Source organism: Oryza sativa, chromosome 6 (assembly GCF_034140825.1).
Source record: "Oryza sativa Japonica Group chromosome 6, ASM3414082v1".
NCBI classification, from domain to species: domain Eukaryota; kingdom Viridiplantae; phylum Streptophyta; class Magnoliopsida; order Poales; family Poaceae; genus Oryza; species Oryza sativa.
The window spans coordinates 29,775,983-29,798,018 of NC_089040.1; the positions used below are offsets into that span (position 1 = coordinate 29,775,983).

Here is a 22,036-nt window from a genome sequence, read left to right on the forward strand (position 1 = left end):
CGTATTTTGTTCACCAACTCTTGTTAAAAAGGAAAAAGAAAAAGAAAAGTTGGCAGTGGCACGTGGCCACTTGTGGTTTGTTCGTCAACCCTGCATGACAACTGTGCTACATATATTTTTCAACCAAGTGTGTGTTTAGATAAAAAAAATTAGCTAAAAATGTTATATCAAATGTTTTGGACACATGCATGAAACATTAAATGTGAACGAAAAAAAACTAATTGCACAATTTGCATATAAATTGCGAGACGAATCTTTTGAGCCTAATTACGCTATGATTTGACAATATGATGCTACGGTAAACATTTACTAATGATGAATTAATTAGGTTTAATAAATTCGTCTCGCAGTTTACAGGTGGAATATGTAATTTGTTTTGTTATTAATCTACGTTTATTACTTTAAATGTATATCTGTATACTTAAAAAAAAATTAGCAAGAGAACTGAACACGGCCCAAGACGACGAGGTCAATCTAGATTATTGACTTTTCAATTCCTCTACCTTAGGTTTGCATGACAAGGAAAGTGCATCCAATAATCACCGGGCTACATGAGCCGGTAGATCGATGGTATGGTATGCATATGTATGACAATTTGCAACTCGTTTCATGTATGCATATGCACGGATCACAATGATAGCAACTAAGCTGGAATAAATTTAGCCTAATAGTAATTAGATAACCCTTAGTATACATCTTCCTGGTTGAGCTTATGTTTATCTAATTTCCCCGAAGGGAGTCCTCTGCAATGCGCTGTTCTAGTCAATGCGCCGATCAGAAACTGAACCACCGGAGACATAGCACTAATCATGGAAACCTTTTGTCTGCTCACCAAAGAATGTCTTATCAAGTTATCAGCATTTGCTAGTGCCATGCAATAATGCAAACGGTCATGCCAAACAATTATTGTGTTGAGCATGACGGTCGGGGCTCCTACAATCAGGAGGTCAGGACAGCAGGAAGCTAGAAGAAAAACTGTCTGAATTTTACCATCTTGATTGTTGCTAAAAACAAGCAAATTATACACAAACCTTTATACTACAGTTTTTATATAAGCATGCATGGCTTACAAACGATCTTTACAAGCCCAAAAAAAAAAAGAATCACCCTAAAAGATTTACAACATGTACAGCTGATCTCTTCATTTTCTTTTTCAGTTTGTCAAAATGCTACTCTTGGTTTCTTTCTGAACAATTGGCAGGGCAAGCTTGGTTCAGTGCTGGGAGCTACTGTTGTCAGGCAAGAACAGATACCGGAATTTTGAGTCAAATGGAACGACGCTGAAGCTGCGCACACCAAGAAGCCGCTGTTTCCGCGACGACGAAGTGTCTTGGACAGCTGCGACCTGGTTTGGTGTGAGGTGACGGCAGATCCAGTCGGCGAGCAGAGAGTCCTCCACGGTGCCCTTGGCATAGCTCTGAAGCAGCTTTGGGACGATGAGCTTCCCGCTGTCGTTGATACCAACCGATGCTCGGATGTAGTCTCTCATTGATTCCTGAAGCTCCTGCCGAACATTCCCGGCTGAGAAAATCCTGACCTGTTTGACAGCAAACGCACATTTCATTTTGGAAATGAGGATAGGCATGAAAATGACAGTTTTTTTTTGTTATAAATACTGGAACATAAAAGATGATTTAGAAGTGTTTCAGGCTTAAGAGTGAATATATTCAGTGGCGTAAAACATTATAAGGTAATCCTGAAACATACTGGTGACTTTTAGCTTCTTTAAAAGACCGTCCGTGTATACATGTTGAGATGACAAACCAAGATAAAAGGTAAATAGTGTTGAGATGACAAACCAAGATAAAAGGTAAATAGTGTTGAGATGACAAACCAAGATAAAAGGTAAATATACTTACAGCAGGTGATGAGAACATTCCACAGCTAAGGCCAAACAACACAAGGGGCTCTGCATCATCGATCGAATATTTCTTGTGCTCCTCGGTAACTCTGAACTTGTGAAGGGCCAACATCAACGACTGAAAAACGAGAAAACAATAAGCTTCACTGCGACTTGCATGCCGAAAAGGAAGAAAGGAGATGACAATGAAGAGCAGAGTGCATATACAAGTTGTGGCCGGTGTACTGGAGTCTTCATCTTCAGAATCACAAACTCTATTTCTGCTGCGCTGAAGGACTGCCCACCAACAATGTAACAGGCCTGCAATACCAAGTTGGTTAACATCTTATTAAAGAACCATGATTATAAAGCCAATGGTATCTTTAAATAAGAGCCAAAGATGACAAACCTTTTGCATTAGTGAGAAGAGCTTGATATCGTTTTCTGGAACCCCATAGGCCAAATATGCCTGGTAAACTCCAATAGAATATGCACAACACATGAGAATGTGTACTGCATGGCCCAAAATAAAGAACAGTGCAAACAAAGAACAGGAACTGCTATTTCAATGAGAAATCACCACGGTAGCATACACTAAGAAACTGAAATTACAACAGAATACCACGGTGGCATATACTACACAACACTGCCTTCAAAATTGTCACTTCATAAAAAAAAAGGCACATTGTTTTGCTAATAACTAATTATAACATCATATTTCCATGAAATCTAGCGGATAATACTTGCATGCATTTTTATTTGAACAGATACTTACATGCATTATCAACGTATTGTACAGGTTAATCCAAAATGCTAACCGCTCAGCACAGGTCATACATGTAGGGTCAACCTTTGATAGTTGCTCCACGAGATTCCTGCAGACGAGAGTAACTTAAACAATTAATAGCAATCGTATCAAAGTCATGTATAATATAATGTCCATCATTTATTCATAAACGTAATACCAAGCAGTGCTACTTTGCACTACAAGGTAGAAACAAACACTGAAGAATTTTTTGTTATAACTGAATCTTCCGCTGTAGCATTTTTCTCGCATGCTTAATTATTGTTATACTTTTGCTTCTGTAAATTGGTCTAGGCTATTTATTTAGACATGAAATGAAATCCATTAGTGTTGATAGCTACAGATAGAGTTTAATAAGGAAACCTGAAATTTTTTAGAGCTTCAGATGCATATGCAAGCTGTTCCTTGCCAACATACATCCAAGACACCTCAGCTACTGAACAATAGTTCCCAATGTCTCTTCGAACTTCCTTGCCATTAACGTTGTAGGGATCGAAGTATCTAACTTCATCAATACTGTCATGGTTTGAATCAACTGAAGGGCTTTGCATCACTGATGCCATCAAGGATGAATCTGATACAGATGTCAATGTACAGCCAGATAGACGTTCTGTTGATGAAATTGAATTAACAGAAGACCCTTTTGGTGATATCTCGGATGATGAGTCAGATAAACGAAGGAAGATATCTCTCATACAGCGCACCATTTCTTCAGAGAGCTTATTTGGATTGCCATTCCACACATTACCATTGATGCTGCTTTTCCTCTGATGAGATTGGTCAAATGATAACGCATCTATTATCTGATATTCTCTGCCTCCATTTTCCATAGGATAGGACTCTTGCATCTGCCAAGAAACAAGCTAAAATTTACTTTTTGATAACTTAAAATATTTTGATAAAGCATAAATTCATGTTTGCCTAATACTGATAAATATAAACCTCTTCGTTCCAGTGTTTTTCCAACAATCTATTTGAAGGAACATCTTGATGCTCTTCGAGAAGCCCATCTTGAGATACTATCTCTCTCCCTTCACTCTCTTTTTGAATGTTCTGTTGGTCCTCAAGCCCAGGGAATAAATTTTCTTGCATTGATTCAGATTCTCCGAGCTTTATATCTCTTAGTGTTGAAATGTCCTTCAAAAGTTCAGAAAAGGGAAAAAAAACGGTTGGTATTTGAATGCCAAAAGAAGCACTATAAAATGAGACCATTTCTATAATAAAGACTTACTTCCTCCCCTGTACATTTACAAGTTGACGGTGGTTGGTACTGTAATGATGTAGACAGTAGACCTCTGGAATTATTTTCTTCAGCTAGAGTTTCTAAGTATCTGGAATTATTTTCTGCAAGTCGCGTATTGTTCCTTAAATGACACAGTTGGTAACATAAGTCATTTAGGTCTTTTTCAAGTTTTGAGACAGTATTCTCCAAGGAGGCTATGCTAATTATTAGCTCCTGTGCCTGCACGTGAAATATTGAAGTAGAAAATATATTAAAGAGTGGCTACCTAGATACACATGCAAAATATCCACTAAAATGCAATCCGTACCTTGTTTGGAAGCTTTGCAGAGGGCTCAAGTATCAGTGTAGCATTATTTGTGATGGCATCTGTTAATGCCAACTGCAAGTCAATCTCTTCTTCCAGTTGCCTCTGCAGTTTCTTTACCTGAAACATGTATAACATCTGAAAATATTAGCTCTTAGTCCTTACTCAGTTGAAATGCAAATATAGTTCCGTCAGAGTAACTAAATTTTTAGCAAACATTAGGTAGCAAATATTAGACTTCATTTGAGGACCACTCTATGAATAAATTTTCAATGAAGCATTGGATAATGCCACAGCCTATACTAGCTAACCCCATCAGTACCAACTTTCATTGAACAACAGGAACAAAAGTCGTCAGAACTCAAACACGAGCAGAATTACACCAAGAAAAGCACTCACTTCTTGCTCGAGCTCCGATCTGTACCGCCGCATCCTTACCCTTCTGCTTCCATCCCTCTTGCCAGTGCCATTGCTACTATCATCCTACAGAGGAAAGATAAGAGAGCAATCAGGTTCACATATCACCTGAAACTGTCCAAAAAAACAGGAAACAAACAAAATCCCCAGTCTAGGACACCTGCCGGGACAGAATCCATCCAAAAGAAATTTAGTTCAGAATGCAGCAAACAAGCAGTCAAAACCTCTGCATCTATTACACTAGAAATGCGAAGAACAGAGAGGGGAAAGTGACACTTCATCTCATCTGGGCCCCTCAAATTTGGCACGCGAACACAGCTAGCTTGTCTGAAGCTGCCCAGTGCCCAGGATGCACCCAAAAACACCACATTTTCGGGTTTTCAGAACAAACAATCTTCGCAGGAGGAACCAAGAAATTGCACTTCCATTGCACAAATGCTTGGCAACAAGAAAGAAGTGGGTTTTAATTTGATCAAAGACAAAAACCAACCCCGGAGCAGCTCGCCGACGCGTCGCCGCTCCCCGCCCCCAGGCATTCCGCCCGCTGCGGCGCGCCCCTCGACCCGGCCGATCTCCGGCCACCACCGCCGCCGCCAATCCTCCGCATCACCCTCTGGATCGAACCGCCCCTGCACACACACACACACGCGCGCACAGCGAGGAAAGAACCAAACCTTGAGGAGACGGGCCAACAGCAAACATCCATGAGAAGCAGGTAAATTAAGCAGCAGGAGACTGACAGGGTCACGGAGCGCATCTTGTCGGACGCCACGGCCACGGCTGCAGCGGCGGCCAATGCGTCCTCCGCGCGGACGCACCACAGCATCCACCACACCACAAATACCCCCGGATTCTTTAACCACCCCCAAAGTACAATCTGCTCACTAAACTAACACGGCAAACGACAATGCAAAATGCCAGGATCCAGAGGAAAGAGGCCAGAGACTAGAGTAGAGAGGAGTTGGTGATGATGGCCGCCATGACTAGAGCTGCTTGCTAGCCTGTGTTGCTGCGCTGCAACAATCATTCCGGCGCGACATTGGCGAGGAGGGGAGGCAGCAAAGGCAAAACCACCCCACTCTAGCTAAAAAAGGGCGAGCAATTAGTCAAATCTTGTTGGGTGTGCGCTCGCTGCGCGCGTGCCATGTGGGGCCCGCTGCTCAGCGGGAGAGGGAGCAGAGGCCCAACAGCCACAGGGGAGGGAGTGAAAGCGTGCGAGATTTTGGTGGAGTTGGTGAGCTGCTCCTATACTCGTCGTGTGGAGTGGACCGCCGGCGACGAGGGGCAGGCAGATACACCTACATCATCATCGTGTCAGTTAGTTGCAGTTTCAGTAGAGGAGAAACGCATTGCTGGCTTTGCTGCTAGTACTCCCCGATCCATTTTAAGTGCAGATTAAAATGCAGGTGTGAGTTTTTTTTTCAATATTTAACCGTTCGTCTTACTTTCTCCGTCTCAAAATATAAACATTTTAAGAATAATATCAAGTCAAATATTTTTAAATTTTAACTATTATAACATAAAAATAAAAAGATAAATCATGTAAATTGATGCTACTAGATTTATCATTAAACAACTATCATAATATGCAACACTTTTTATTTAAAACATATTTTTATAGATATTGTTGATAATAGTACCATCTCGAAGACTTAGTCGAAGTTTAAAAATACTTCCTCCGTTTCATATTACAAGATTTTCTAGCATTGTCCACAATGTATATGTTAATGAATCTAGACATATATGTGTGCCTAGATTCATTAACATCTATATGAATGTGGGCAATGCTAGAAAGTCTTATAACTTGAAACGGAGATATTACTTATATTTTGAGACGAATAGAGTATTTTATTTAAAATTATCATCAATAACAATAAAAATATTAATCATAAAAAAATTAAATAAGACGGACGTTAAAACGCTGAACATAATAACCCACGACTGCGTTTAAAATGAACGGAGGTAGTACTATTTTGGATTAGTACTCTACTTATGTGGGTTGTTGTGTTTTATGTTTATTATGGTACTACTCCAGTAGGAGAATGGGAGTATGGTTTATGTTGGTGTGCGCTTAAATGACAAGGTTGGTGGTCACACAGTGCTCGATTTATGAGCGTTTAATGATGTCACTGGGGGTAGTACTAATCCTATGTCAGCTAAAATAAAGTACCAGTACTACACTAATCCTAGGTGGTACTGTGCTGTACTGCCTCCGAAAATATCAGCACCAATTGCATCCGTTTTGGATTTAAGGTACTCCAGCCTGTAGCAGATGACCAGCACTAAAATATGGTCCTAGCATGCCGTTGCTGCCATCTTGAATCTTACTACTACTAATCACCTTCAGCTAAAAAAGAATTAAGAAAAACTTAATCATCTTGATCTGATGAGGAATTAAAACTGTCATTGCGTGGCACATGAAGGATGAAACTTCCTAGGTAGGTGACGCCCCTGCTACGCCACCTGGGCGATGGCTTTAGCAGGATCGGGATCTCCGCCGAGCAGCGGCAGCTTTTCTTCCTCGCCGGGAGGAGGAGAGGCGACGCGCTTTCGTTGCGTCTTCCCGTTGGCCTCGCCGGCCATGAAAAGCTGAGCCGTTTTTTTTTCCTTCCTTATCCATGCCCAGGTCACTAGGCCAGTTGGCTCAGTGCCAGCCAGCCAGGTCGAGCTCCTGCACCATCAATGGCGCGTAGTCGGATTGAGATCCTCTTATTTATTTTTCTCTAACATAACGGCCTTCATTGTGCGGTGTGTGATTAGGGGTGGACAGAAAGCTCGTGGCTCGTTAGCTCGCTCGGCTCATGACAGGCTCAGCTCGGCTCGTTTGATTTTCCTAACGAGCTGAGCTGGCATTTTAGCTCGTTAGGGATAACGAGCCAGCTCGAGCTAGCTCGCGAGCCGCTCGCGAGTCTTAATGAGACAGTACTTCATCAGACAGACGCAAAGGCTCAACCCAATACAATAGCAAAGGCCCAAGCCCAATACAACAGCAAAAGTGCAAAATCCTATCCTCTCCTAGTCTCCTCACTCAGTTCCTCATCCGCCGCAGTGCCGCACCACACGAGAGTACGAGACGAGACGTCGAGAGACTCGAGACCGCACATCCGCATCTCTCTCTGGCTCCGCCGCACGAGACCGCGCCGACGCCGTCGCCAGGCGCTCGCGCCGCCGCCGCCGCAAGCCGCTAGGGCCCTCCGCCATCACACTTCCCCAACGCTGTCGCCGCCGCACTTCCTGCAAGAAGGCGCAGGTCGCACTCGCACGTGTAGAGTCGCAGGTCCCTCCTCCTTGGTCCTCGTCTTGTTGATTGGCTCGCGAGCCTAACGAGCTAGCTCGAGCTTTCAAACAAGCTGAGCCGAGCTAGGTTTCTAGCTCATTAGGTTATCCTAACGAGCTAGACCGAGCCGAGCCGAGCCGGCTCGCTATCCGCCCCTAGGTGTGATGGCATGGCATTTGACCTCACCATCCAACGTCGGCGCGGAATGGAATTTTGACATCACGTTATTAACTGGGCCTACCAAAACTAAGCACGCGTGTCCAAAGAAGGCTCCCCAATTTCCGGCGACAACGAAAGCGCGTGTGGTAGGGAGAGCGCGGTGCAGCCGTCTTGTGGTCTTGTGGAACGAGTGGCTTCGGCCTCGTTCCTCCCCGAGTGCTCTCGCCCCTCACGTTCCTTCCCGCGCGTGCTGTGAATCATATGTCCTTCGAGGTTCCTCAGTCTATTTGGCAGCCTAGGCATGGCAAATTGAGGGTTGCATTGCTAGTGCCCTAAAGTTGATATATGGATTCTTTATACAATAGATTTACATTTCAAAATTAGATGAAAATAAGTTAGAGGATTCTCTAACGCGCGAAATCAGGGACCAGGAGTAGTACGCCGCTGCTGCTGGCCTGCTACTTTGCTACTGTTCTTCTTTACTAGTGTTGTAGCTGTGTGTTCATGCGAAGCACAGAGGAGTAGGAGTAACGCGAGCTAATTGAATTGGATTCAATGCAAACAGCACGGAGTGTGATGGCCTCTGCCCTCTGCTCAGTTCTTGTGCGTGGTCCATATGGACCAGGAGTCTAGGATCCCTCCTCTCATCCGTGATCATGCCCACTGCAAGTAGGAAATGCATTTGTAAGATCATTCGTTACTCGTTAGTACACATAAACGTGAAAAGAAGATGTACTCCTACTCATCTGATAGTGTTCTCCTGTGAAAATTTTATGCAACATCGGGACCTGAAACCGAATCACATCCTTCAGATCATGAACGAATTTGGATCAGCTATAACGTTGGTTTCAGTCTTACAGATGTTTCTCTTTTTTTCTTTTTCTTTTCGCCGGGAAATCTTTTAGGTGTTAAAAAAAGAGCACAAAAGAAGAGTTATGGGATCGAACCAGGTACGAGCTGTACGCCTGTATAAAGCTAGTACAAAAAAATGTCAGTAATAATGCAGTGCAAAACCTCTGGGCTCTGTATTTATTTTCACTGCAGATCTCATCACGTCTGATTTGCCACCTGTGCTCGGTACACCTGAATGCTCCCTGACACTGTACACTACAATGATCTAGACAAGGCCCATATAAATTTCGCGATGGTCTTTCTGGGCCGGGCCGTGATTTAGTTCGGCCCCCTACGCCATCTCGACGGAGACGGGCCTTTTGAGTCCATGTAGACGAACGACCACAATTTACAGCAGCGCGCTTGGTCAAAGTCGCCGTCCACGACACGTTCACACTCGCGAGTCGCGACGCCTATACCCGTCCATGGCGGTGGCGGCAACGGGCGAAGCAGCTTTCCCGGCGGGGATCGGCCATGGCGAGCGGCCTGTGGGGCGCGCTCGGGCAGGCGTCGAGCGTGGCGCAGCTGGTCGGCGTGGACGCGCTGGGGCTGGTCTCCATGGTGGTGCAGGCGGCGCTGGCGGCGCGCCGCCACCGGGACGCGTGCCGGCGGCTGGGGCAGCACGTGGACCTCGTCGGCGGCCTGCTGCGGGAGCTAGAGCTCGCCGAGCTGATGCGGCGGGAGGCCACCAGGCGGCCCCTCGAGCGGCTCCAAGGCGCGCTGCGGCGGTGCTACGCACTCGTCAGGGCGTGCCAGGATGACTGCGGCTACCTCCACCGCCTGCTCCTCGGCGCTCGGATGGCCGACGAGCTCCGCGCCGCGCAGCACGAGATTGACATGTACATACGCCTCATCCCTCTCATCTCTCTAGTCGACAGCAGCAACAATAATCGTCGTGTCACGGTAAGCCCTTGTTTCATCCTTTTTCTAGTAATAAGATAATTTGGGTGGTTCATCTTAAAACTGAAGATTATGGCGTATCGAGATGGAGGAGAAATTGCTGATCTCTTTTTATGATGATTCATCTGATCGAAGTGATATGCTCAAGTGATCCTTCCTGTCAATGTTTCTGCTGTGCACTTGTACCTGAATTGGGGTACATAGCCATTTCAACTTTTAGTCAAACAACTTGACATGTACTAACTGTTAGTTCTGGAGTCATAAGATTTTCCTTACTTGTGCACTGTTAGTTCCAAAAGTCCACTTTGTGTGCAAGCCAATTTCATGTGAATGATATCTGCAGTTGTCTAGCAGGCAACCGAGGGGGTGCCCAGTGTAGTCCCAAGTTATTCAGATCATCACACAAGGTTAGATATTGTTTCAGTACCCCATAACTGATTACTTAATGTTTCTTTCCATATCAAATCCGGGAGCTGATGTCCTTATCACGGTTTTTGGGGAAAAAAAACTGTCAACATTGAAGGCGAACTATCGCCGATATTGAATATTTTCATGCTGGAACCAGAGAATCATTGACCATGGCCGTGTTTAGTTCACCCCCAACTACCCCAAACTTCCAACTTTTCATCACATCACATCACATCTAAAACTTTCCTACACACATAAACTCTCAATTTTTTTTCCAAACTTCCAACTTTCCCCAAACTTTCAACTTTTTTCAGGAACTAAACACACCCCATATATGGTCTATATTTATTTATATTCAAAACTCAGTTGTTATGACTACCATTTTGTTAGGGCTGAAATGAGAACCCTCTTTTCATGATTCTAGCATATAATGAGTATATTTGACCAATCTTAGGTTTCCAAGAAGAATATTGGCGTTCACTGAAATACATGTTCAAGGAGCCACCAAACCTAGGGAAATCAGGGGGAAATCATTAGAAGGTGACTACTTTTATGAGTTTCCTGCAGTTGTTAATTATGAATTGAAAACCACATTGCAATAAATGTTCTCATCATCAAGAACATAATCTTATTGTTGCATTTGTCGCAGTAACAGTGTACTTTATTTTATAAATGTAACAGTGTACCGCTGATGCTTAGAAAATGCGTTGGAACAGAGAAAATCCCCACTCCATTTTAGTCATCCATCGCTGAACCAAACCATTCTGTTTTTCTCCTTCTATAATTGAAATGGCAGAGCTCCTGCCCATTCCCTCGAAAAAATTTTAGTCATCCATCATAGCATCATGACTTGTGGCCAAGTGTTGGCTATTTGGATCACATCATAGCACTGCAATGTAGTTAAAAATGACTAAGCACAGTTTGAACAAGAATAGCAGCTAATGTGCAACATTAGCTTCATCTATCAAAAAGCAGAATTTCAGCGAGAAGAAGCGTAAAGATGCTAAAGATATCATATATTTCTGAGCATCTTTCCCATCCTTTAGGAGTTATCATGAGGTACGAGGTACTACGAGGTACCAATCTAATCTAACCGTTGATTTAGTAGGGGTATGATCGGGCTAACAAAAAAAAAAGAGGAATGGAGAGACACCGTTGCATCGAGGCCGTCGCGCATTGAGGGGGTGTTTAGATGGGATTAAAACTTTTTAGCTCATGTCACATCGGATGTTTGGACGCTAATTTAGAGTATTAAACATAGACTAATAAAAAAACTAATTTCATAAATGAGAGCTAATCCGCGAGACGATTTTTTAAAGCCTAATTAATCCATAATTATCAAAAGTTTACTGTAGCATCACATTGTCAAAATCATGGCGTAATTAGACTCAAAAGATTCGTCTCGCGAATTAGTCCAAGATTATGGAATGAGTTTTGTAATTAGTATATGTTTAATACTCTAAATTAGTGTCCAAACATCCGATGTGACAGGGACTTGGAATAAGTCCCTGTAAACCAAACAGCCCCTGAGCCTGCTGCCGTGCCGCCGCGCATCGAGGCCGCCGTGCCGCCGCGCATCAAGGCCGCCGCGCATCTAGGCCGCTGCGCCACTGCAGTCGCACATCGAGGCTGCCTTGCTCGGAGACACCCAATTTGAGTCTGCTGATTTAATCTGAACAGAGAAATACAGGAGGAGGAAAAATAATGTCCCATAAGTGCAACTTTAATCTGAATAGAGGAAGGAATCAGGAGGAAAAACAATGCGTAACTCAAAGTACACCAGACTTGAATCGATATTATTTACAGCAGATCCAATTTCTGAACCTTGTTTTTTAGTTCATCAATACGAAACTTGCAATTCAACAGTAAGCTGGTAATCAACCATTTAGCCATTTACATTTGGTTCAGCAAACTCAACAACAAAATTCACAGCAAAAAGGAGGAAGAGAGAGGCCGTCGCTGCCGCGGCCGTCAACAATATTCACAGCAGAAAGGAGGAAGAGAGAGGCCGCCGTTGCCGCCGCCTCCGCCGCCGCGCATCGAGCTCGCCGCTGCCGCCGAGCATCGAGGCCGCTGCCGCCTCGAGCCCACAGCTGCTGCCATCGCGCATCAAGGCCGCCGCGCTGCTGCCGTCGCGCATCGAGGCCGCCGCCGGGAATGTGCCCGTGCCCTCGCCGCCATCTCTCGCTGCTCTTCCCCGACGATTTTTCCCTCTCGTGAAGGAAGCGAAACGCGAAAGAAAGAGATGCCCCACGCGAAAGTACAGAAGTACCCTTCCACCCATGATACCGCTTTAATAAGGAGGTGCAGTACCATGAGATATGAACGATTTCTGATCGTTAGATGATGCCAGATCAACGGTTAGGATTTGGTACTGCACAACCCCAAGGACAGTAAAAAACCTCTACATTTTTTACACTAGGTGAAGTAGATAAAGTGCATGATGAAAATCATTTGTTCTCATCAAGTTTTATCTTTCGCACACCATGAATATATCTTTTGCTCACATAAGTAATATATCTTTTGCACATCATGAAGTCACTAATTATTGTACAAAGAAGTCGAGCATTTCTCATTTTTAGTTATTGAACTTTTGTCCAAATTGCGTTGGTGACATGGGGTCATTTACCACTCATCCAGTAACAGTGGACCTGCAAGAACAGAAAATAATGGACATGGAGGCAATAATGAGACTTTGTATCCAAACTGAAGAGAACTATCCAGGATTTAGGAAGTTTGGTTTCTTTCAGCTTGTGGATGCTACAGATGGTTTTTCAGAGAACAGAAATGTCGGAATTGGTGGATTCGGTACTGTTTACAAGGTGATGAATGTTAGATACTCCTTGTCTACCCAAAATATGATTTGTTATAATAGAATGCTACATGAATTCTATTGCAGGGCCAGCTACTTGATGGACATACAGTTGCTATCAAAAGATTTGTTGTGGATGCAGCAATATTTGATTTCAAAAGTGAATTGCAGCTTGTAAGGCTTCAGCATACCAACCTAATTAGGTTATTGGGATGGTGCATTCATGAAAAAGAAAAGATTCTTGTGTATGAGTTCATGCAGAAAGGCAGTTTAGACAATATTATCTTCCGTAAGTTTTAAACAGTCTCTTTTTAATACGTTTTGCGAGACGGGCTTAATCCAATTCCTAATAAATGTGCACATACTAAAGCAGTTATTATGCTTCTGATAACAACACATTTGAAACACCTTTCACACACATGCACACACACAAAAGTCTGATTCCAAAACTATGTTGATTTGATAAAGAACAGTATGTAAGCAATTACTATGTTCTCTAAAGTACATTTCTTTTGCAATCATTCTACAGACAAAAGGAAGGGCGCATTGCTAAATTGGTCTAAGCGACTTCAGATAATTAAAGGGCTAGCTGAGGGGCTTCTTTACCTGCACAAGCACTGTTTGATTGTACATAGGGATTTGAAACCAAATAATATCCTCTTAGACCATGACATGAACCCAAAGATTGCTGATTTTGGATCTGCAGTAACACTGGTTTCAGATGTAGCAGAAGAGTGTACAAGGAGAGTCGTGGGAACCAGGTATGAGCTGAACAAAATATAAAGAATGGTGCAGTGCAACATATATGTTCCAGTTTTCTCATGCCTACCTCTGCTATCCATTTCCAGTGGTTACATAGCTCCGGAGTATGCATCGGAAGGCCGTTATTCGCTTAAGACAGACGTGTTTAGCTTTGGCGTCGTGGTTCTAGAAATCATTAGTGGACGAAAGAATTTCATAATGGAGAAACAAGGGGATACCGTTGGCAATCTCATTCGAGACGTGAGTATTTGTTTTAATGGTCTTCTTCTAGCAAATAGTATTTGTGTTGGGCACCTGACTAACTGTAACATATTTCAGGCATGGCATATGTGGAGAGATGGAAGGTTGCATGAGCTTGTAGACCCAGCATTGTGTGATGAATATGAAAGCCCTGTGATAATGCGATGCACTCAGGTGGCGCTTCTTTGTGCTCAAGAAGATCCAACAGAACGGCCCACAATGACAGATGTTACTAGAGTTCTGAACTCTCAAAGCATACTATTATCAGATCCAAAGAAGCCAACTGAGCTAACTGATGGAGGTGCTAGTACTGACAGGCCATCGACATATATTGGCCAGTCGAGCAAGACGATAGACATAACCATCACAAGTTCAGCTCCGGTGTCCACCAGAGTTCGCATCATTGTTGACCCAGAAATTTGATTTGAGGTGGAAAAACACCTGCTGTAGATAGAGATCGTGGTACAAAAGAGTTGTTTTGTTGAGTCGTCCATATTGGCGTGCCTTGGTGATGCAATACTGCAAGTAATGTAGATTGTGCTCCTGAGAGTGATCAGAGCTATCCACTATGTATGGTGTGTGACGCTGCCATTCAACACAAAGCTGATTATTTTACTCAGCTCAGCAACCCGGCCATCGCTAGCTAATAAGTCAGCTCCATCTGATTAGGCCGAACTACACAACAACAATGGCCCACAGATTTCGTGATGTGCTAATGAACCGGACCGTGATTTCGTTAGACCCCCACGTGGAAATCGATGGGGAATAAGTTCACTTGCTGTCCCTTAACTTTACGTCGAGTTTGTTTGATATCCTTTATCTTCAATACTAAAATCTTCGCCCCTAAATTATATAAAACCGTGTAATTTAGGTCCCGTAGTATGGATGCCTGATTTCGCTGATTTCGAGAGAAAAAACGCAACGCAACAAACAGCGGCGGGAAAACCGGAAAATAAAAAAAACCGCGACGGAAGAAAATGGCAACAAAAAAATAATCCGGACCATACAAGAACCGGAAAATAAAAAAACCACGAAGGAAAAACAACGACGAAAAACATTCGGACGGAGAAAAAAAAAGCAAGCCTTACAAATTTTTTATTAAATTTCTCGAATTAAAATTAAAACCGAAACATAAAATTAAAACCAATTCAAATACGGATGACGTATCAAAATTTCGAGGGAAACATCTTCAACTTTTATAATAGTAGAGACTAATTAGATGATATGAAAAACGAAAAACAATAATTTTTTTGACTAATTATCACATGTTAGAGCCCACAAGATCGAAGAGCTCATCTCCTTGTGGGCTTGTAGGCCACAAGCCCGCGATACAGGCTGCTATTTTAATCAAGCGTTCGATGGTAGAGGTTGAAAATCCTTCATCCCTTAATGCAAAACTGAGTGGTGAATTAGCGCATGACTAATTAAGTATTAGCTAAAAAAATTTAAATAGATTAATATATATATTTTTAAATAACTTTCCTATATAAAATTTTTAGTAGTTTGGAAAGTGTGCACGTGAAAAACGAGGGAGTGGAAGTTGTCCAAAACCTAGTCTAAACAATAATGGTCATCAAACTTAACATATATTGCCCAGTAGATGGTCCAATTTGACCACTCCAAACTGGCATCTGCCATCAAAAATCCAATCGGATCAAACCGCCAACTGCTTTGCTACGAATCATAGACAGGGTCATCAACCATTGTTGTACAACATCAATACAACTCTATCGTCATCGGGTATCTCCACCGCCTAGTCGCCAATGCCTCGAAAGCCATGACGTTCATCGGCATCAGGTTGAACCTGGTCACCCTGTTCGCCCGTCCGGCTCCGGCACCATCGCCACGGTGCATGCCGAGTCACGGCGGAGGCGGACTAACACGAGGGACCTGTAGCTCTGGACTCTGGTGTCATCCTTGCTCCTCGACAAGAAGGCCCGGGAGTGGAGCCACAGAGCTAGTCCCTCCTCATGCTCCCTCACAACCTCTGTGGACACGACAGTGGACTGGTGGAGCAACACGGTCTCCGTGGACACTAAGGCCTACACCCGAGACAGAGACGCGACAATGTCGAGCATCTCAGTGGCGACGAGCCGGCGAGGCATGGCGGCAGGAGAGAACTAGTCGTGTCGAAACGGTGAGGAGGAAGAGGAGGAGAAGCGGGATGAGGATGGAAGGTTGCCTTGCTGCTGCTCCCAACCGTCGAGAGCGGGTGGCGGGCTACGGAGGCAGCGTTGAGCTCGCTTCGCCTCATCCACGAGATCACGACAGGAGCGCCTTCCCGAACGACGACGCTGTCGCGGACACATAGTCCTCGCACATGTCCTCGGCGTCCGCGAGCCGACGGCGCGCATGGCAGCACCCAACACGCAAAACCTCCGGAGGCGCCACGCACTGCCCTAGAGAGATGGGGAAGAGAGAGGAAAGAGGGAGAGGGAGAGGAGGAGAAGAAGAGTTGGCCGATGACATATGAGCCTACGTGGGTCTTACTCGTCACATCAGACAAAACCGACCAGCCAAGGGATAAAGTTGATCGGCCACTGTACTGTCGAGTGATAAAGTTATCATGGTATTGTGATTTGGGAGATGAGTTATTCCTGCCTATTTCGGTTCAGGGACAAATTCGGCGAAAACTTGAGGGATCTCAAGTAAACTTATTCCTCTCTCCATCTTCATTTTGGGCCTATGACTGCATCCGTCCCATCAAACAGGCCCATCCAGCTCTGTCAAACACGATCCAGCTCTTTTGGCCCATGAAAACACGAGTATACATTTGTTACCAGTAACTCCTCTGAAGCTCACTCGTTCAGAGAGGAGAAAACACATTGTTACCAGCAAAATAAATGATGTGATATTAGAAATACAAAGTTACAAACATGAGTATCCAGTTCAAACATCCGTACATAGTACGTTTGTGCCGTTTGTTACACATGAAAGTTGCACAAATATGTAGCAATTAGCAAATGTACCCAATTATTACACACAAAGTATGCATGCATGGAACGAACATGTATGCGTACACAATAGGGTGCAGCACAAATGACACAGACATGATGCGCTTCAAGCCTTCAATACACGAGGAGTATCAGAGTATGGACGCCCAGCCTGGAAGGCCACTCCAACCAAATATTCGAATGCAATTTTCTTTGAGCGGAAAGTCTTGAAACCAGCCGGTTCTCTACAGGCCTGGCGTCAGGGGGGCATCACGTACGATTCTAGTGCAAGAAAATGAGACGGATAAAGAGGTAAGCTCATGTTCAGGAGATAATCACATATCAATGCACAAAAGTGCAGACAAACAAAAACTAACTCCCTTTCATACAGTAGTAAAATCCTGAGTAGATCAACACGCAATAAGCGTTTTGGAGCTGGCGGACTTACCTTTTCCCAGATTTTATTGTCGATGTAAATCCGCAGAACGTGGTGGATGAGATGAAAATCCTCGCCGGATTCAGCCGTGCATCTCCTGCTCAACTCGGGGCAGTCACGAATCCCAATTATCTTAAGACAAGTGAAACTTTGGATGAAATCTGGCAGCTTCTCCAGCCCTTGGCAATCGCCGATACAAAAATATTGAAGAGAGGACGCAGCAGATTGGAAGCTCGCTGAGAAACCCACCAGCTTCGGAAGCCCCACAAGGTTGAGCGCACGAAGACTGCCCAGGCCGCTCAAGGCTTCCCCTGGTTCCATCAAATCCAACTCATTGCAGTTATTAAGCACCAATTTCTCAAGTGAGGAGAGCTGCTTCATTGCAGAGGGGAGAGAAGCCAACTTCGGACAGTTGAAGATGCGCAGCTCCCGCAGGGCAGCGAGGCTGCCGAATCCCTCTGTCAGTGATGTTAACTCAACGCAGTGATGCAAATATAGAAACGTCAGGCTAGGCCAACCACAAAATCCACTTTTTAGTAGATACTTCTGCTTTGACGTGAGGCTCAAATATGTAAGGCTGACAAGTTGATGCACGTCTCTTGGTAGGCCCTCTAGTTGGTCGCACTGAGCAAGATGAACCGTTTGCAGATTCACCAACCTACATAAAGAATTTGGTAGGCGTTTGATTTTTCGGTTCCATTGTAGATCTAAGTACCGTAGGTGCTTCAAATTTCTGATGGAACTTGGCAGCTCTTCAAAGTGAGTTTCGGAAAAAATCAATACACGCAGAAGCGTGAACGTTGAGAAGAGGACCTCAAGAAAAGGTTTGCTCACGGTACCATAATTGTATATGCTTGAAAATGTTCTCACCTTACATGCCTTTTTCAACTGCTTAGGAAATTCGTGCTCTCCTGAGAAGTCCTTGCAATCTCACACTAGATGCTTAACCCTTTTAGAGAAAGCAGTCTTTTCACAACTGATAACAGCATGCTCATTTTCTGAAACGAATTGTGCTAGATCATGAATAAGATCATGCATTTTACAGCTTTGAATGGTTTCATCATAAACAATAATTTGGTCTTGGAACAACGATCTTCCTAGGAGATCATGAAAGCACTTACTTCCAGCAGATATCATTTGTTTGCTTTCCTTGCCTGTATTCAACATCCCCAATGCCATCCATAACATGACTGTAGTAGAATAAAACAACTGATGGTCTTTTGGGAAAATGGATAAACAAGAAAAGCATGCTCGCAGATGGGGAGGAAGTGCATCATAACTCAGTTTTAATGCAGGGATTAGACCATATACTTTTGCCTCAGTATTCCAAATTTTATCCTCCATGACGCGCCGCCATTCTCCAACATCATGACTAGTGCACAATAGGGAACCCAATGTCTTTGCTGCCAAGGGAATACCACAACATTTCTCAACAATGGATTTTCCAATTTCCAATAACTTAGGGTCATGTGGCCCGCCACCTCTAAATGCATAATGCATGAATACTTGCATGCACTTATCATCAGTTAGTTTTGCCACATCATATGGTTCTAGGGTCTTCACTATCGATGCAACACTCATATTGCGTGTGGTGACTATAATCACACTTCCACTTCCTCCACTGGATAGTAGGCATTTTAGCTCGTCCCATTCATTAACTTTGTCATTCCACATGTCATCCAATACTAGCAGATATCTCTTTTCACATAAAAACCCACGCACCTTACTCTGTAGCATCTCTAGGTTTAAATGTTTGTTGCTTTTACCTGTGCCTGACTGCATTATGTCATCCAGGATCTTCTTAAGATCAAATACATTAGAGACACATACCCATAACTTCTTCTGAAATGTCTCGGTAATTTGTACATCGTTGTAAATCAGCTGTGCCAGTGCAGTTTTTCCTATGCCTCCTAAACCAACAATAGGAAGCACAGACAAAGGATTTGATTCTGTAGCTGTACAAATCGTCTCAACAATCTTACGTTTAGCTTCATCTCTTCCAATAATTTCTGGTTCAGTTATGAAAGAATGTGTTTCCCTGTTGCTGCTCCCAGATGTATGGACATCAATTACATGCTCAGTTAGTCCAAACTGTGCTCTATTGGCTGCTATCTCATCAAGTTTTTTGCGAACTTCTTTTATTTTTTGACTCAATTTGAATGGATAAGTAAGCATGTTCCTTGTTCTATGGATGAAACTATTCCGAACTTCTTGCTCTAGGGCTTCGGTAGAAACATCGTCCAGAACATCGTCTATGTCATAGACTGCATCCTTCAAATTGTCCAACCACTCTTGAAGGGAGTGGGAAGTAGACTGCTTGCATTCGGCATCTCTAAGAACAGCACATATGGATCTCAGTGATGTTTCCAACTTCTCTAGTTCTTTCTTGACGTTCCAAGCTGACTTTATCTCACTAACAGCCCAGTCAGTGCCAAAAGACGCAGCTTTTTCAAGAACGGTGATTGCAAAGCTCGATATACTCACCTCTGCCATAGTGTACCTGTGGGCAGGGTTTTCAATTTCAAAATTAGTATTTTTGCGTTGGGGGGTGCGAAATTTTGAAAATTTCGAATTCTTTTGCCGAAATTATTTGAAATTTTGATTGATTTTGAATAAAATTTTGACCAAATTCACAAAAAAAATGAAAAAAAACGAAAATTTCGGGCGAGATGTGAGCTTGCCGGTGGGGGACGAAATTACCAAAATTTCAAACCCTGCTTGTGGGTACTACAAAAATACTCCGTAACCAACAGATTCAAGGCAATGTACAACAGTAGATACGTTTCTTTGATGCCATGCTTGGCATGCCCATTTCATATTGACAGTGGAAGAACATTTTTATGACGTGGAATTTTTTTTCTTAACAATTTTAGAAATATATTCTCCACGTCCAGGAGTGTGAAAGAGCAAAGTCGTTTGGAACGTAAAGAAACTAAAACCAATATCTTTGTCTACCACAGTTGGACAAATATAAGAGAGCAGAGATAATAGCTTGTAGAGGCCGGGTTTAATCTAATCCATTATCTAAAATAGCTAGCAGCTGATCACTGCAAGGACCACGAAAAATAGCTATAGGAACGGTAGATGTAAAACTCTACTGGTTACATGCGTAATAGCAAGAAATTTAGTCAATGAACTATCAAGTGAATTCTGGATCCGATTCATCCAACTAGAACAATTGTACGCAAGTAGACAGACATAATCTTACAGATATGCAACAGTATAAAAGTAAAGGACTTCAAAAACAAGGTAGTGATCTCACCTTCACAGCCGAGGGGCTCAACATTCGCTTCAGAGCTCACATATCAGCTTTTTTTGGTCCCATAATACATAAGGTTAAGGATAAGAACATGGTTGGCAGCATATATATAGACCTTTCGCCGGCGCGTGAACAAAATATCTTCTCCAAATTCCTCTGGCAAGCGGGCTCCTCTATACTGTACCAGGACGCAGCGACTCCATGCCATTTTCCAAAATGTAAACAAGTCTCCAAGTTGTTGATGTTGAGTGAGCACCAACATTTCTTCTCCATTTTTCTGTGAGAGTCTGAGAGATGCAACGATTCCAAGATGGTAAAATGGGACGGTGAGAAGGACAAAAACCATTCGGTGATTCCGGTGGCACAACGGTCGAAATGAACAAGAACAAGAAACAAGGCAAGTTCCCTGAAGCTAGCCACAGCTGCACCGGCATTTTGAGTGACAGTCAGCATGCTCGCCTTCACTGCCGGCACCTAGGCACGACCATGGCACACCATAAGCTAATGCTCCTGGATTGGAATCATGCAAAAACTAAGCCATGAACACATGGTAACCAGTAACCACGGGCTTACTAAGAAGAAAGAAACGAACCGCATCAGCCATCGAAAATCTGTCGGATCCTCGCTGCAGGAAGGCAGAGCGTCAGGTTGCTTCATCACCTGATACAAAACTTCTACGGCTTATTTGGTAACTCGAGAGAAGGGGATTGGGAGTTTGCATGAGGGAATTGATGATGAGATTAAGATGGGAATTTGATTTTTAATCCCAATATCTTGTTTGGTAGAGGTGATAGAAATTGATAGGGAGTTTAGTTGGAGATTATGTCATTAATAAAAATAGATGGCTGAGATTTGCTTAGAAAAAATAAATGAGTAATTCCCTCCCAATTACCTGCCTCTACCCAGGTATTGAAAAGGAGGGAGTTCCTTCCTCAATTCCCCATCCCCATCCTACCAAAATTCCCATGTATCCCAACCAAACAAAACTCTTAATAGCCTCATCCCTCTAAACTCCCAATCCCTCCTAATAACTCCCTCCAACCAAACAGGCCGCTAGGGATTTTGGGGGGATTTGATGGAGGATTTGTTAGGGAAGAGTCTGGGAACGAAGGATTGGGGAGGAGAAAGAAACAGACCAGGAGTCAGGGGGAGAGGAGGAAGCTGAAGGCTTTCGTTCTCCTTGGGCTGTTAGACGCATCGTGTTTCACCAGAGTAGGCCCATTCAGCCCGGTTGTTTGCCAAGTCGACCGGCCCAAATGATACAACTAGGCCCATTCGTGAGACGTGTGCAACCGATTACGGCCCAAACATTCTGCTAGCGTTAGAACCGACGACTGGCGATGCTGCTAC

General features: G+C 43.6%; 3 protein-coding genes across 6 annotated transcripts; 1 reads left to right on the plus strand and 2 right to left on the minus strand.

The window, feature by feature from the left end:
• Positions 1–964: 964 nt before the first annotated feature.
• On the minus strand, positions 965–5,669 carry LOC4341914 (uncharacterized). Of its 2 annotated transcripts, none has more exons than XM_015788558.3 (12): positions 5,350–5,669; positions 5,100–5,238; positions 4,592–4,675; positions 4,196–4,312; positions 3,877–4,107; positions 3,588–3,782; positions 3,009–3,493; positions 2,616–2,715; positions 2,250–2,309; positions 2,069–2,161; positions 1,860–1,979; positions 965–1,537 (listed from the first exon to the last, which is right to left on the minus strand). In XM_015788558.3, exons 1-12 carry the CDS (start codon positions 5,433–5,435, stop codon positions 1,214–1,216), a joined length of 2,034 nt encoding a protein of 677 aa, XP_015644044.1. In that variant the 5' UTR covers positions 5,436–5,669; the 3' UTR covers positions 965–1,213. The 2 variants fall into 2 exon arrangements, with proteins under 2 accessions (XP_015644044.1, XP_066167896.1); XM_066311799.1 differs by having other exon boundaries at positions 3,009–3,508.
• A 3,645-nt stretch (positions 5,670–9,314) lies between these two features.
• LOC4341915 (cysteine-rich receptor-like protein kinase 44) lies at positions 9,315–14,620 on the plus strand. 3 transcript variants are annotated; one of them, XM_015785635.3, is made up of 8 exons: positions 9,315–9,839; positions 10,191–10,243; positions 10,699–10,784; positions 12,885–13,066; positions 13,144–13,345; positions 13,586–13,817; positions 13,905–14,058; positions 14,137–14,620. In XM_015785635.3, the coding sequence occupies exons 1-8, from the start codon at positions 9,411–9,413 to the stop codon at positions 14,479–14,481; spliced, it is 1,683 nt and encodes a 560-aa protein (XP_015641121.1). In that variant the 5' UTR covers positions 9,315–9,410; the 3' UTR covers positions 14,482–14,620. The 3 variants fall into 3 exon arrangements, with proteins under 3 accessions (XP_015641121.1, XP_015641119.1, XP_015641120.1); XM_015785633.3 differs by having other exon boundaries at positions 13,905–14,620; XM_015785634.3 differs by having other exon boundaries at positions 12,891–13,066; positions 13,905–14,620.
• A 3,190-nt stretch (positions 14,621–17,810) lies between these two features.
• LOC4341916 (putative disease resistance protein RGA3) lies at positions 17,811–21,424 on the minus strand. Its single transcript, XM_066311868.1, has 3 exons — positions 21,279–21,424; positions 20,690–21,196; positions 17,811–19,927 (listed from the first exon to the last, which is right to left on the minus strand). The coding sequence occupies exon 3, from the start codon at positions 19,918–19,920 to the stop codon at positions 18,358–18,360; it is 1,563 nt and encodes a 520-aa protein (XP_066167965.1). The 5' UTR covers positions 19,921–19,927; positions 20,690–21,196; positions 21,279–21,424; the 3' UTR covers positions 17,811–18,357.
• Between the last annotated feature and the right edge of the window lie 612 nt (positions 21,425–22,036).